This window comes from Phocoena sinus, chromosome 2 (assembly GCF_008692025.1).
Source record: "Phocoena sinus isolate mPhoSin1 chromosome 2, mPhoSin1.pri, whole genome shotgun sequence".
In the NCBI taxonomy this organism is placed as follows: Eukaryota; Metazoa; Chordata; class Mammalia; order Artiodactyla; family Phocoenidae; genus Phocoena; species Phocoena sinus.
Genome location: NC_045764.1, coordinates 72,398,255 through 72,412,810, shown reverse-complemented (window position 1 = coordinate 72,412,810; position 14,556 = coordinate 72,398,255). Strand labels below are relative to the sequence as shown.

Sequence of the window (14,556 nt, the reverse complement as noted above, 5' to 3'; positions counted from 1 at the left end):
CCTCTTGGAGCAGTCCAGAGCCAATGGCTTGAGCTACTTCTTTGAGAAGGACATCAATTCAAATTTTATAAAAAGCAATTTGGAGCCCACCTGTGCCAGGCACTGTCCAAGGATTCTCTCCTTTCTCGAAGGCTCTAGTCTAGAGGCTTACTCCCAAGTAAAAGTATAACTTTTGGATGGAATCTAATAGAAAGTCTGGCGGGCTCTTTTTTTTTTTTTTTTTAATCCCCAGGGGTGGCTGCTCGAGAGACAGCCCAAGCTCTGAAAACGCTGGCCCAGGCTGCCCGGGGGGTGGCTGCATCTACGAGTGACCCCGCGGCTGTGCATGCCATGTTAGATTCCGCCCGGGACGTGATGGAGGGCTCGGCCATGCTCATCCAGGAAGCCAAGCAGGCCCTGATCGCACCTGGAGATGCGGAGAGTCAGCAGAGACTAGCCCAGGTAAGGCCCAGAAGTGGCAATCAAGGTCATCACTGAGGTGGACGCATTGACAGGCTGTTGCCCGGTGTGAGCAGCTTTGGAAGCCTTGCATGGTAGCCCCCATAATGTGAGATGTGCTTAATTCAGTCAACAGAAAGTATGGGGGGCTTTGTTGAGACCTGCCGTTAGAACGTGAAGGACCTGGACGCAGCATGTCTGTTTTGGGCCTGTGTGTGCTTACGTATATCCCTCTTCCTAGCCTGGGAGGTGAGGTAGATATGGTTGGTTTAGCTACTCGGTGCTTTAAACTCTCTCTAGTGCCTCTTCAGGTGATTCTTACCAGAGAGCGTAGACAAGGAGCCTCACACATCCTTAAAAGGCAGCATGTGGGCAACTCCAAGTTGGTCTGGAAGTGCTCAGAACATTCCGCCTGCCCTTGGGCAGGGCGAGGTGTGGGATGATGGCACCAGAGGGTCGCTGAGCATAAATCCATCCCAGGGCGGGCTAACTGTGATCCAAAGGACTCAGGGCTTCCTTCCACCTCAGGACCTCTGCAGGGCTCTCTAGAAGGCAGCTGTTTCTCTTCCTCTTGGTGTTGGATACCTTTGTTTCAGAACCTGACAGAATGTTCGAGAGTTGTATTTGAGCCACAGTCAGCACTTGGCCTGGCCTTGGGAGCAGGTAGGGTGTGCTGTATCGCTGTGTCAGACCCTGTGCTAAGACAGGATGTTAACCCCAGTGAGCGGCCTAAATGAGGAGATTTAACGGTAAACAGTGTCAGGCAGACGCTGGCAGATCAGTTCCCCATCTCTTTTAGCTCTGCTCACTCCCAACACATGTGCAAGCATGTTTGCCCTGAAACCTGCTTTCTGATGGGGCTTTTCTCCCTCTGTGTATTCAGGTGGCCAAAGCCGTCTCTCACTCCTTGAATAACTGCGTGAATTGCCTCCCTGGGCAGAAGGATGTGGACGTGGCCTTGAAGAGCATCGGGGAGTCAAGCAAGAAGCTGCTGGTGGACTCGGTGAGAGGTTTTGGCTCTGGCAGGGGCGCCTGGGGGACTGGGCTCACCTTAGGTGTGGGTGGAGTCTCCTCCCCTCTAGGGGACCTCTGAGCGGCTAGCCTTTCCCTTAGGAGTCCTGTTTTTCCTGCCGATTTGCCTTTTCCTTGTTTTGCTGTCTGATCAGCCGAGTTCCCAGGTAGAGCTTCTAAAGTTTACTTCTTCTTTGAGCCCATGTTGCTGTTTGCTCTCAGGTCATCCCAGTAAGACAGGAATGGAGGGGAGGGGGTATATGATCATCTAACTTCTTATCAGGACATCTCAGGCAGTGACCATCAGGCGATAAAGGGATACAAGTGTCAAGGACTCACTGAGAGAGTGAGCCGTCTGTGGAATTTCACTTTGGGGCCTGGTCCCGTCCCTGTCTTGTGAGTCCCCTTTGCGGGTACTTGGCCTTGTTCATCTTTGGTTCTTCTCTGCCTGGTCCCTGGCATATACCAGGTATGCAAGCAGTGGGTGTGATGTGACTAATATCTAGCTTAACTCTCTGGAACTTTCCACAAACAGTTACAGTTCTGCTAGTGGCACTTCTGTGGAAAAGCTATTCAGTATATTGTTAGCAAAGACCAACTGATGAATAAAATTGATGGCTGTCAGTTTAGAAGAATAGGATTTAAAGTTTCATAGCATCTGCCTTTTAGTTCCAGAAAGCTAAACCTTTGAGAGTTTCCATCTGAGAAACCCAAGATAGAGTGCTGGTTCAGAGAGTGGATCCCGAGTCAGACTGCCCAGGTGTGAATCCTGGCTCTGCCACTTAGGAGACCAGAAGCCTGAGGAAAGCTGTCCTTACCATTTTTAGATCCACTGTGTCTAGCACTGAATAGGTGTTCAAGGGAATGTACATATTTTGAAGGTCAACCTTAACAAGGGCTCAGACCACACAGAGCCTTTTAGTCTAGATGACTCACAACTGCATCCCAGGAGAGTCTGTCTTCCCTCTGCAACATACTGCCTTTGTTTCTCCTACGCAAAGTAGAACTTCTCCTGCAACGTGCCTTCTCTTGCCATAGTTACCTCCGAGCACGAAGCCTTTCCAGGAAGCCCAGAGTGAACTGAACCAAGCAGCGGCCGATCTGAACCAGTCTGCAGGGGAGGTGGTCCATGCCACTCGGGGCCAGAGCGGAGAGCTGGCTGCAGCCTCCGGGAAGTTCAGTGATGATTTCGATGAATTCCTCGATGCCGGCATTGAGATGGCGGGCCAGGCTCAGGTGAGGCTGGTGTGGCTGAGTGGAGTTGACCCTTGCCCCTCTCGACTCTGGTGGACCGTCGTCCCCTGCGGGCAAGTGGCAAATAAGAGCGGGGAAGCTGTGAGCAGCCCACACCTTTACACTGTCTTTGCTGCTCAGAGAGCTCCATGAGCTCACAAGAATGGCATTCCCAAAGATACTATTAGCTTATGTGTGAAGTTCTTCCTGGAAATGACAGATAACTTTTCCCACGATCCTCCAACAGAACTCATCATTTTATTTATGCTTTTTGGAGGGAGGGCAGCTCTGCATCCTATACTTCAAATGTGGTTTAATACTGTAAAAACTCATGTATTTGAAGTTCGGGGAGCCCACTTGAAAAGGCTGTGTCTGATCCTGAGTGTCAAGTGATTCAAACTTACCTCTTTCAGATGAACAGATAAACCCCTTGTTTAGAACAAGGGAGGGTGACTGGTCTGGTGTCAGCTTATGGAGCTGGTTTTTTTTTTTTTTTTTTTTTTTTTTTTTTTTTTTTTGCGAGCTCCTGTGAACTCCCTAAAAGTGGTACCCAGGGTGTTTTTTACTCTGTTATCTACAAAGGGTTGTTTCTCGGATGGCAGGCCAGGTGAGAAATGTATCCTTTCCAGAGTTGGGAGCTTCTGGGATGCAGTCAGCTCTAAATGTCCAGACAGTGATGGTAGTTTGTGCCAGGCTGAGATGGACAAGCCCCTTGATAACTCCAGCATTGTTGAGCAAGATGCTGGAGTTGTGGCCCTGTCTGTGTGGTCTCTCGCTCGCTTTCTCCCTCCCGCCCCCATTAATGCCCACACGTGTGAGACAGCACAGCTCTCGGCTGACCCACTTGGGCTGGATTTCTGTCCTGTTGTGTGCATCTTGGTCCAGATATCTGTTTGGGGAACGGTAGACACTGGGCAGAGTCTTAACAAGTTAGGCATCTGCAGACGAACTGGACTTAATGCAACCTCGACAGATAACCTGCTTCCGTTTCAAGGTGCTGCTCCTAGCTCTGAACGCTGCCTAGGAGAAATGGACAGCCCTTAATTACTCTGGCTCCTTTTGACCTTCCAGACGAAAGAAGACCAGATCCAAGTGATAGGGAACCTCAAGAACATCTCGATGGCATCCAGCAAGCTGCTGTTAGCTGCCAAGTCTCTCTCTGTAGACCCAGGAGCACCCAATGCAAAAAATCTCCTGGCCGCAGCTGCAAGGTAAGAGTGGAACAAAATGGGCGTTCACGTGTGGTTAAATAACGGCAGTGTTTGTAAGATCCACCTGACATCCTGCTGCTTTGCTGAGCGAAGAAGTAGTGCTGACCTTCTGTTGTCAGAGTTGGAGGCGAGAGTGACAGAGATGCTGGTGTCTTATTAAACGGGCCCATTTGCATGCGCTTTCTCCCCTAAAGATGCCTTCTGTCTCCTCTTAAAGCCTTTTCAGGAGGACTTGCTTAGTCTTAAGGCCCCCACTGATGTATAAACGTAGTGGCTTAGATTTTTTTTGAAAGTGGTATTACTATCTTTCAGATTATGGAAGTAATATAAGTTCATTAAAAAGAAATCAGAAGATGCTGAAAAGTATAAAAAAACCAACACTCAACTAGCCATTCAACATTTCTTGAGTCTTACTATGTGCCTGGCACCAATGTTAATTAGATGGATTTAAACAGGTTCACTTCGTCACGTGCAGAAGGGCTCTAGCTCAGAATGAATGGGGCGGTGGGGAGGAGTAAATTGTTTTGGGAAATATGTTAAAACATGAATCTGAACTTGGGGTAAGGTCAACATTCTTCTTTCCTGTTGTTTTCACCTGAGGAACTGGGTCATACAAGACAATTTCTGCTCTAGGGCCGTTTAGTTCAATAACTAGTGATGGAGTGCTGGTAGCTGGAGAAACTGCAGCGACAGCCCAGGAAAATTTTATATTGGCAATCCCACATTCGTATTCCTGAACCGAGAGGGTAGGGTATTTTATTTTCCTGTGGAAGTGTAGGCCTGTTTTTGTAGCATTTCTTGATATCACTTTATATGTAGGAAAACTAACAGCAGTGAGAGATTAAATGCAGGACAATTAGGACACAGCATAATTAGAAACATTTTCAAAATGTGCAGATTAGTGATTTTTAAAACGCATGGCTTGAACTCTACTTAAATTTTTTTAAACTTGATTTTGTTTGCTTATTTATTTTTTAATGTCTTTATCTCTCCTGGCTTTTTTTTTTGGCGGTACGCGGGCCTCTCTCTGTTGTGGCCTCTCCCGTTGCGGAGCACAGGCTCCGGAGGCGCAGGCTCAGCGGCCATGGCTCACGCGCCCAGCCACTCTGCGGCATGTGGGATCTTCCCGGACCAGGATACAGACCCGTTTCCCCTGCATTGGCAGGCGGACTCTCAACCACTGCTCCACCAGGGAAGCCCCCTCTCCTGGCTTTTTATAAGTTGTTAGAATCAGGAGACATGAATTCTAGTACAAGCTTTAGTGCTTGACTAGGTTACCTTGGTCAGGTCACTCAACCTGTCTAAACTTTCCCATTTGCCAAATAGGGATGTGTACAGACTACATTGTCCTTGAGCTCTGTTCAGTTCTCGATATATAAGGTAGCATGGTACCACTGGTTAAAACCTGTCTCTGGTCTCCTGTTTGCTTGTAGTGTTATTTTATTTTATTTTATTTTTATGGGGGGGTTAGGTAATTTCAGAGCAGTTGCCTTCAAAACCTTTGAGTTTCTTCATTTATTCCCAGATACATACTTTACCTTCAAATGATAGCTAGAGCCACTAGGTGATGGGAAAAATACCCTCACATCTCCACACCTCCATCTTATGCTTTGTTTGTGATTGTTGCATTAGGTGAGTGCCCTCCTGGGGTCGTGGTGGAGATGAAGAGGGACAGTGATGTCGTCTCTGTCGTGCAGCTGTTTCTGATCTAAAACCCTCTTAATCACTCTCTTTTCCTACAAACAACCTTTGGGTAAGGCAACTAATGTTGCCAGGTATCTGAACTCAGATGTTTTTCATTATCTTAAATTTTTCACATCGTTTCAAAATTACAGTTTCCAACTTAGAGTGTGTTGTCGACTCTCTTAAATTGTGGGAATTAGGGGAGAGTATAAATTGGCCTTTTGAAAGCCCCATACCGAAGGGAATCCAGGACCCGAAAGCATGCTGCTGGTGTCCTGGCTCTGTGAGTGTCTGAACGCCCCCTGGTGGTGACATTGAGGAAGGGACCTGGAGGCGAGGTAAAAAAAGCTTTCTTTGCCTCTGTCTGTCCTGGCTTTCAGCAGTTGACAGAATTCCCAGCCTGATGGTTTCATAGCCAAGACAGCACTCAAGAATCATCACATGAACTGATAGTCTTGGGCTGGAACAGCTGCAGGAAGTTGCTGGCCTATTCTCCTTGGCTTCTTGGCCCATGCTGGCAAGCTCTGCTCCCTGGGGTGATTTCCCAGCGGAAGCTCCAGCCAGGTCAAGTGAGTCAGGCAGCTCCCCTTGGAGGGTAAAGCTCTGCCCACCTGGGGTGCCTTCATTCATTCTCTTGTTCCTTCATTTGTTCATTAAACAGATTTTTACCACATGCCTGATAAGGGCACACACTGTAAGACTGGGACGGCCCTGGTGGAGTTAGGACAGGGGGCACAATCAGGGCATGCCACCCTCATTCTGTCTGGGCCTCACAACAGTCTGGTGCCTAAGTACCTTTGGAGTTGGGCAGCAGGGAATCGATTGCTCTCGTCCTCATCTTCAGTCCCACTGCCCTCCCTCTACTTGAGACGGCCATGCCTGCCTGTCCTTCCTGTGGATGTCCCCAAAGGCCCCACAGAGATGCTACTGTGGGGGCCCAGGCCTGGACCAACTCAGCCCCACCCTGCTCCTACATCAGCAGACTTGAACCCTTTCTTTGTTCTTTCTAGTCTCCGTGATTCTTCCTGCTTTAGGAGAAAATGGTTTACTTCTGGGAGAGCAGTAGAGTATGTGTGCTTTTCCCTCTGCTCCCCTGATCATTCTGCATCTGAGCCCAGGTGCATCTGAGGAAGCTGGTCCCTTGGTTTCTGATGTGCGTGGGGAGGAAGTCATTTTCTGTTGAGGTCCTGGCTTGTTTGTCTTCTTTCTGTGTAACTGCTTGGCTCTGGCTCTTTTCTGGCAAGTTGGGTGGAGCTGGAGACCCTTTGTCCACCGTTCATCAGGCTTTTCCCTGCCTGGGGGCTGGACTGATGCTCCCTGAACTTAGTTAAGGAAGTGGGAAACCAGTTGGCAGTGGCAAAAGGAGGAAGTGCCCTAACTCTGAGCACCTCCCCAAGCTGCCGAGCACACCACAGTCACCCTGGCCAGAAGGACTCCCGGGCTGAAGACTTGACGCCCGCAGCTGCCAGCATCAGGGCCATCCTAGGCCAGGTGTTCAGCTGCTTTCCAGTCCCCTGAGGCCTCCCTAGGACCTTGCAGGAGGCACCTCTTCCCGGACCACCCTTTGCTTTGAAGTTCCTGCCGGGCAGGAGTCTTCCTGTCTCCAGAGATGGTGAAAAAGGATGTCCCAGCAAGCAGCACTTCCATGCTGTAAAGTAGAAAAATGTACACTGAGCCACCTTCTGTCTCTTGGTCTCCTCTAGAATGTTCCATTCCCGTAATCTGAATCAGGATCTCGCTGAGCCTTGACTTTCCAATTGCTCTGGTCCATGTTGGGCCCTCCTTCATAGGCAGAACCCACGCCCACGGTCGAGGCTTTCATTTTCTTTCTTTCACTCCCAGCGAGTCCTGCCTGTGTCTGGCTGATCCTGGTGTCACACCCCCCATCACTGCTTCCTCTGGCTCACCTTTGTGTCTTGTCTGTTCATTGTCTTGCCTCTCCAACTGGATTGCAAGCACCTTGCTTTCCTAGAGAGACTTAAACTGTATTATTTTTTTTACTCCCCATGCCTTGTGCATGGTAGGACCCAGGGAATACAGACAGGGGAGTTTCAGTTTGCTCTTAGTTGCCTTTCTAAGCACGTCCTCCTTTGAGGAAGGGAATCATCTGAAGTTGCTCTGTTCCCCTCCAAGCTTGCTATTGGACGACTTGGGCTTAATAAATAATCAAAAGCACAAACTGGTTGATTTTCTTCTCTCACCTCTGCCCCAATTCTATATCTATATAAAGGTTCCTTCCAGAGCTCACAAACTCCTGTCTGAATCAATTTAGTATCTCTGAATGCTAAATGATTTGTAGGTTAGAAAGCCTTTAACGTCTGAGGTTGTAGATCCCAATTTATTAAAAACTGAGAGTGGCTCAATATGCTTATTAGATAAAGAATGAATTACAGGAAAACACTATCTCTAGATGGTGAAATTACGGTTATTTAATTTTTTGTATTTTTTAAAATAAACTTGTACGGCTTTGATCATTACCGAAAAGTGTGGGGAAAGTAAAAGCAACTACAGTTCAAGCCTACTTGGATTTACCTAGAATGAAGGGAGGATGCAGCTAATGTTGGCTGTATTTTTATAACAGTGTAAGTAGGTTAATTCATAATGCTTTAGTAGATTTACTGGTATCTGCTTTAAAATAATATTATAAAATCACTGTTAACGTTGTGATACGTCATTGTCATTTTTCTATGCATATGTATATTCTTACAGGTATGGGCTTATGTGGTTTTTATATCTAGTTTTCTATATAAGGAATATGATATCATGACTTTTAATGGGTGCCAAGAATTCTGTTATAGACTATACATTTAATCAGTCCTTTATCACTGCATATTTGGGTTGTCTTTAATCCTTTGCTCTTAGAAATAAGTACCGTAGTTTGAAACATGAAAATACTGTTTCCCATTGTCAAATCTATATAACCATTTGCCTCTGTGCCGCTAAGTTTATTTAGCTATGCAATCCAGACTCTAAAATGAGTTACGGGGATAAATGATACCTAAATGATGCTTTTTAGTCATGGATCAGTATTACCCAAGTGACTCATTCAAGCATGCAGTGCTGTGCTGGCACTGTTAAGGACTATCCAACCACAAACTCTTATTAGTCTGTTTGTTTGTTGTTGTTGTTTTACCCCAAGTTTTTATTTGAACATTTTTCACTTCTAAAAATTGTTGAAAGGTCAGTGAATAGCTATATATTCTCAGGATTTACCAATTGTAAACTTAGTTTGGGGTTTTTTTTTTGGTTTTGTTTTTTCTTTTGGAGGGGGCCACACCGCCTGGCTTGCGGGATCTTAGGTCCCCAACCAGGGATTGAACCCGGGCCCATGGTAGTAGAAATGCAGAGTCCTAACCACTGGACTGCCAGGGAATTCCTGTAAACACTTAGTTTCTAATGGAAAAATCTTTATATAAAGACTAGCTTTTTAAAAATGTAGATAAACAGAAAACATTGAAGGAAATAAGCCAAATGGAAAGCTTGTGTGATACGTGGAAATATTCCCCAAATGATCATGTCACCACAGTTGAGGGCTGTACCCTTTGTTATGTTGACACATCCAGCCTGTCCACTCCGAAGTATGTCTTGAAGGCTGCCATTGCAGAACACGGTGTTGGACTCTCTGGGGGACCTTCCAGTGAATACATCATGAACTGCACCTTCCAAAGGTGGTCCCAACTAGAGACTGTCCTGCTATCTCAGTTGTTCTTGTTTTGCTTTGCACCTGGAAGGCACAGTGCTTCCCCATGACACCTTACTTAGTTAAGCACTTTTCCACAAATAAATGAGTCACTAGAGTTAATCTTACACAAGCTATTTGGGGATTCCTTCTTGAGCTGAGGAATGTTTTTCTTCTTCCCATCACTCTAGCTAAATTTAAAATTCAAAGCAGTAGCTCCTCATCAAATAATTAAGCTGATTGCCTTTGTACATTGGCAACATCTTTTTCCACCTAATTTGATATTCTGTGGGAAGCTGCAAAGCCAATTTAACTAATAAAATGCGGCATCTGTATATTAGACAGTGTTAATGATTAGCAGCAATGTGTGTCCTATTTTGATTTTGTTTGTTTTATTTTAAGTTTCCTGTTAGCTGCAGTGGTTACTGACTGTGAATAGAATTCAGGGTCCTGCCCAAACTATGGACCAGTTATGGCCCTGCAAAAAATTGGTTTTGAATCTGGCCTTTGTGTCTGATAGACATGGGTTTAAGTCTTATTTCTGCTTCTTATTTGTAGCATCTCCTTAGGGAATTATCTCGTGTGTGTGTGTGTGTGTGTGTGTGTGTGTGTGTGTGTGTGTCTGTTTTTTTCATTTATAAAAACAAGGGTATTCAATTTTAAGACTTAGTGTAAAGGTACAGTAATCAAAACAGTGTGGTATTGGTGGAGGGTTAGACACACAGGTCAATGGAATAGAATAGAGTCCAGAAGTAGACCCACACAAATATGGCCAACTGATTGTCAACAAGGTTAAAAAAGCAATTCAGTGCAGAAAGGATGGCATTTTTAATGGTACTGGAATAGTTAGACTTCCATATTTCCCCCCCATGAAAAAAAATCTGGATCCATATTTCACACCTTGTTAAAGAAATTAACTCAAAATGGACCGTGCCTTTATAAATCATCCATGGCAACCTAAACAGAGGCTGTCCAGGAGGGGTGGAACCCTAGCCAATGTAGAAAAAAATCTGGGCTGTGTTTTAAGTTCTAAGAAGAATGGAAACACATGTAAAATCATGTAAGAATCTCTGATTCCTATTAATGTTAACAAAGAAAATAGCTCTTTAAAGAATAATGTTGGTATAGCTTCTAGGAACTGGTCAGTCATGTAGAAATGAATGGTAAGAAGAGGTTTTAAAATCATAAGGCACAGTTTACAGTGTGACTTTTAAAATATACAAAATAGTCCAAACTATACAAAGGCTGTCCAAAATAGCCTAGCTCGGATCATCCCATTCCTATGGGCTGCTAGGGAAGGATTCTGAAAACAGTGTTGCTATGAGCTGTTTGCCATTTGCAACTTCATTGTGAATTCCTTCTTGTGAATATATTAAAGATAGCCACACTTTCTTAAGAGAACTATTAGTATTGATACTTTTAAGGGTAAATCAATGAATAATGAGAAGCAAGGTAGGGATTCTCATTCTCTCTTCCCTGGCTGTGGTTGATTTTTGGTTGTTTAGAGCAGGGGGCCCAACCCCCAGGCGGAGGACTGGTTAAGGAACCGGGCCGCACAGCAGGAGGTGAGCGGCGGGGAAAGCAAGGGAAGCTTCATCTTGCTGCTCCCCCATGGCTCGCATTACCGCTGACCCATCGCCCCCATTGCTCTCATTACTGCCTGAACCATCCCCCCTGCCCCCCCACCCCCCCCCCCCCCCCCCCCCGCGGTGCAAAAATTGCCTTCCACGAAACCGGTCCCTGGTGCCAGAAAGGTCGGGGGCTGCTGGTTTAGAGCCTTGTGGCAGAGCTGTCACAGGGACCACAGCCTTTATAGTGAAGTAATTGTATTCCTAGCGAACCTACAAAACATTGTTGGGGAAATTACTGTTGATCTTTACAAAACAAAGCAAAAAACACTCTTTCCGTATTTGTCGTCGCAGAGCTGTGACGGAGAGCATCAATCAGCTCATCACTCTGTGCACCCAGCAAGCTCCTGGCCAGAAGGAATGTGATAACGCCCTGCGGGAGCTTGAGGTGAGTCCCTGGAAAGGCTGCTGAGGATTTCAGAGTGTCTGTGTGTCTGTCCTTTCCCTCCGGGTCAGGTTCTTCTCCTCTATTCTTACCTTTGATCTTTCCTGGGAAACTATTGGAGCCAAAGTTCCAATCCAAGTGGGAAGGAATTAAAGAAAAATTAGATTTGGTGGGGTTATCATCCTTGCTTCCCTGTTTCCACTTAAGAGTTGCTTTGTTAAAGGATTCTTTATTTCATACAGGAAGAGGCCTATGGTATTGAGTGTAGGCTGAAGATAAGCAATTTCTACCTAAAAAGTTTGGGAGTGATTATTCTGGGGTGTTTGGGAGAAGCTGGAATAGATGTGCTTTATGAGTAAAAATGATTTTCCCATACATCGTATTTTGTAACATGTAGGGGACTCATTAGAGAAAACCCAGGAGTAACACTTATTACTATACAGTCAAGGTGGCCGTGGAGCTCCAGACACAGTATAGGGCTTATCAGTTTATATTCATACTTAGGGTTTATTTTTAATGGAAAATTCATTTATGCCCACAGAGTATACATGGGCAAGAATAAAATCAGTGTGCCTACTTGTCTGTAAAGCAGTCCTAACCAATTCAGGTTATGTTGAAACAGGCAAATGGTTATCTCAGTAGATATGGGTTGGTTGTACCGAGTGTACCTTTAGTTTTCTGAACAGGGATACCCACCATGCCAGAGACGTTAGGGGTGGGGGGTTGATTGCAGCTTCTGAAGGGTCTGATTGAGGCCCAGTCCGCCGATGGCAAGAGGCCATTGGCACAACTGAAAGTGAGAATAGGCAGGGGACTGAAGCATTCTGAAAACAGTGGAGAATGTTTCCTTCCTTGGGTGAGTCACCGCCCTATCCTGGTCTGTTCACATTTGCAAATATAAATGACACGTGGACTGTTGATCTAAATGAGGTCTGTTGGCCCAGATGCACATCCTCTGTGCCTTAATGGTATCCTTGGTTGCCAAAATTATGGCTATTTCAGTGTTGCTGTTACTAAGGCAGTTTTGATTATCCAAGGAGTGGGAGGAGTTTCTTCAATGAAATGAACACCTTCTGTATGCAGCCCTCTTTCCCTCAGATCTTTGCTGATTAACTCAGCAGTTTCACCATTACTTCCCCCCAGCCCTTAGTAACTCACATGGCCTTGTCTTTTTGTTGGCTGTGCCCCAAAGCCTGCTAGGTCCCACTGTATCTTCTCACTCAACAGGGAGGAAGATGGATGGCTATGTCCCCTGACTTTCCTCCCCTGGAAAAGTCCCTCATAAACGATGATCAAAGGTTATTGCAACATGAAAGCTAGCAACGGTTTTCAGCAGACCTGGAGACAAAGCAGAAAAAGCAAGCCCCATGCCCTGTTCCTTGATGGAGACCTAAACAAGATTCAACATTTTCTATACTTTTAAAGTTAAAAACAAATGAACCATTCCAGTGTGCGGTTTTGGGGGGGTTACCTTCTTTCATGCCTACGCATTGAAAGGTCCCAGAATTGAAAACTGAGGTCCCTACTAATCAAGAAGAAATGAATGAACCTGTCCTTGATATTTAAGCTCCTTGGAGTTATCCAGCAGAGAAATTATACTCATTGACCATGAATATATATTGCCTCCCACTAACTTTCAGATTCTTTAAGAAAAAAATGTCCCCGTTCTGTGGATACCATGCTTCTCCTTCACATTTGAAAACAAGAGATTCTCCTCTCTGTCAGAGCTAACCAAGACACACCCACCCCAATCAGCGTGGTGTTGCCCACAGGAAATCTGAAGTCATAGACACTGTGATCTAAATTGCTCTCAAGAATCTGGATAATGACCAGAATTCTGTGTATGGAGGGGAAGTTGATAGTTGGTATTTTATGTTGAGTTTCCCTTGTTCTATAAGGCTTGCTCTTAAGTTGTGTTCTCCTTCTGTAGACTGTCAAGGGGATGTTGGACAATCCCAATGAACCTGTTAGTGACCTCTCTTACTTTGACTGCATCGAGAGTGTAATGGAAAACTCCAAGGTAAGCCTGGCTGTGCTGTTAGCATCCCTCCTCATTGTGGGGAAGAATCAAGACATGCTTTGTGTGCACCGGCCCGTGGCCCCTCTGCATGGCTGCCCGTGTCCTAAAGCCTTGTTATGGCGCCCTTTGCCCAGGTGCTTCTCAAACCTGGCTGTGCATCAGAATCACCTGGGGGTCCTGTTGAACACACCTTGCTAGGTCACATCCCTGAGTTTCTGATTCAGTAGATCCCAAGGTGGGGGAGATTGTGCATTTCTGACATGTTCCCAGGTCCTGCCATGTGGTCCAGGGGCCACTCTATGAGAACCACTGCTCAGACCCTATGAGGGATGGGTCTTACTGTGAGTCAGAGCATGTATTTCCTTCAACTGGGACTGCGCTGGTGGGGAAGGCCCTTCAACGGCCTTGGCTTACATGAGATCCTCCCGTGTGTTCTTTTCACCATCTATCCATGCCTTGCATTCTCAAGGGGAGTGAAAAATTGTGGGGGTTTTTTGGGGGGTACGGGTGGTGAAAGTATCTAAGATTATACAAAGGTTTGTGTCCTCCCTTCTCCAAATCTTAACCCTGCTCAACAAGATCTTATTTCTTAGTATTTAATTTAATGTGGGTGGCAGTTGGAGGGAGGTGGTCTAAAAAGACTTCTTATCAAAGCAATAATAATAATATTTTAAAAGGTCAGGAAACACTGATCTATGGTAATTGCACCAGTGTTTTTTGAGAATGCCTCAAAATCAGGATAAAATGAAATGCAAGTGAGATGAATGGAATTTCTTTCTTTCCCTATCTAAGATGGCTTCTTGACAAACAAAGAGCTCTGTCTTGGGTTCTAGACTTGGATGTGATAGTCTCCCTAAAGATTTCTGTTGAACATCCTTCAGTTCTAAGATCTGTGACCCTGGAAAGTAGGACCTGCCTTCCTGGGGCATGAGGAGGCCCATGAAGACACAACACCAGATATGGGGCAGGCGCCTTGCCTCTGCCTGTGTGACCTTCTGTCTGACCTTGTGCATGGTGCTTGACCTCTCTGGGTTAGATTCTGAGTACTGAAATCCCGTTTAGCTGTTATTTTAAAGACCTCTGATAGGGACTTCCCTGGTGGTGCAGTGGTTAAGAATCCGCCTGCCAGTGCAGGGGACACGGGTTCAAGCCCTGGTCCGGGAAGATCCCACATGCCACGGGAGCAACTAAGCCTGTGCACCACAACTACTGAGCCTGCGCTCTAGAGCCCACGAGCCACAACTACTGGGCCCACGTGCCACGGCTAC

General features: G+C 45.9%; 1 protein-coding gene across 3 annotated transcripts in view; it reads left to right on the top strand.

Annotated features, from left to right (window-relative positions):
* Positions 1 to 14,556, top strand: part of TLN2 (talin 2) — a 440,641-nt gene that overhangs the window by 335,006 nt on the left and 91,079 nt on the right. For all 3 annotated transcript variants that reach the window (XM_032622981.1, XM_032622982.1, XM_032622983.1), the window contains 6 exons: positions 233 to 441; positions 1,322 to 1,441; positions 2,488 to 2,685; positions 3,754 to 3,893; positions 11,178 to 11,271; positions 13,199 to 13,288. In XM_032622981.1, the coding sequence (XP_032478872.1) occupies positions 233 to 441; positions 1,322 to 1,441; positions 2,488 to 2,685; positions 3,754 to 3,893; positions 11,178 to 11,271; positions 13,199 to 13,288 (851 nt within the window). The remainder of the gene's footprint in view (positions 1 to 232; positions 442 to 1,321; positions 1,442 to 2,487; positions 2,686 to 3,753; positions 3,894 to 11,177; positions 11,272 to 13,198; positions 13,289 to 14,556) is intronic.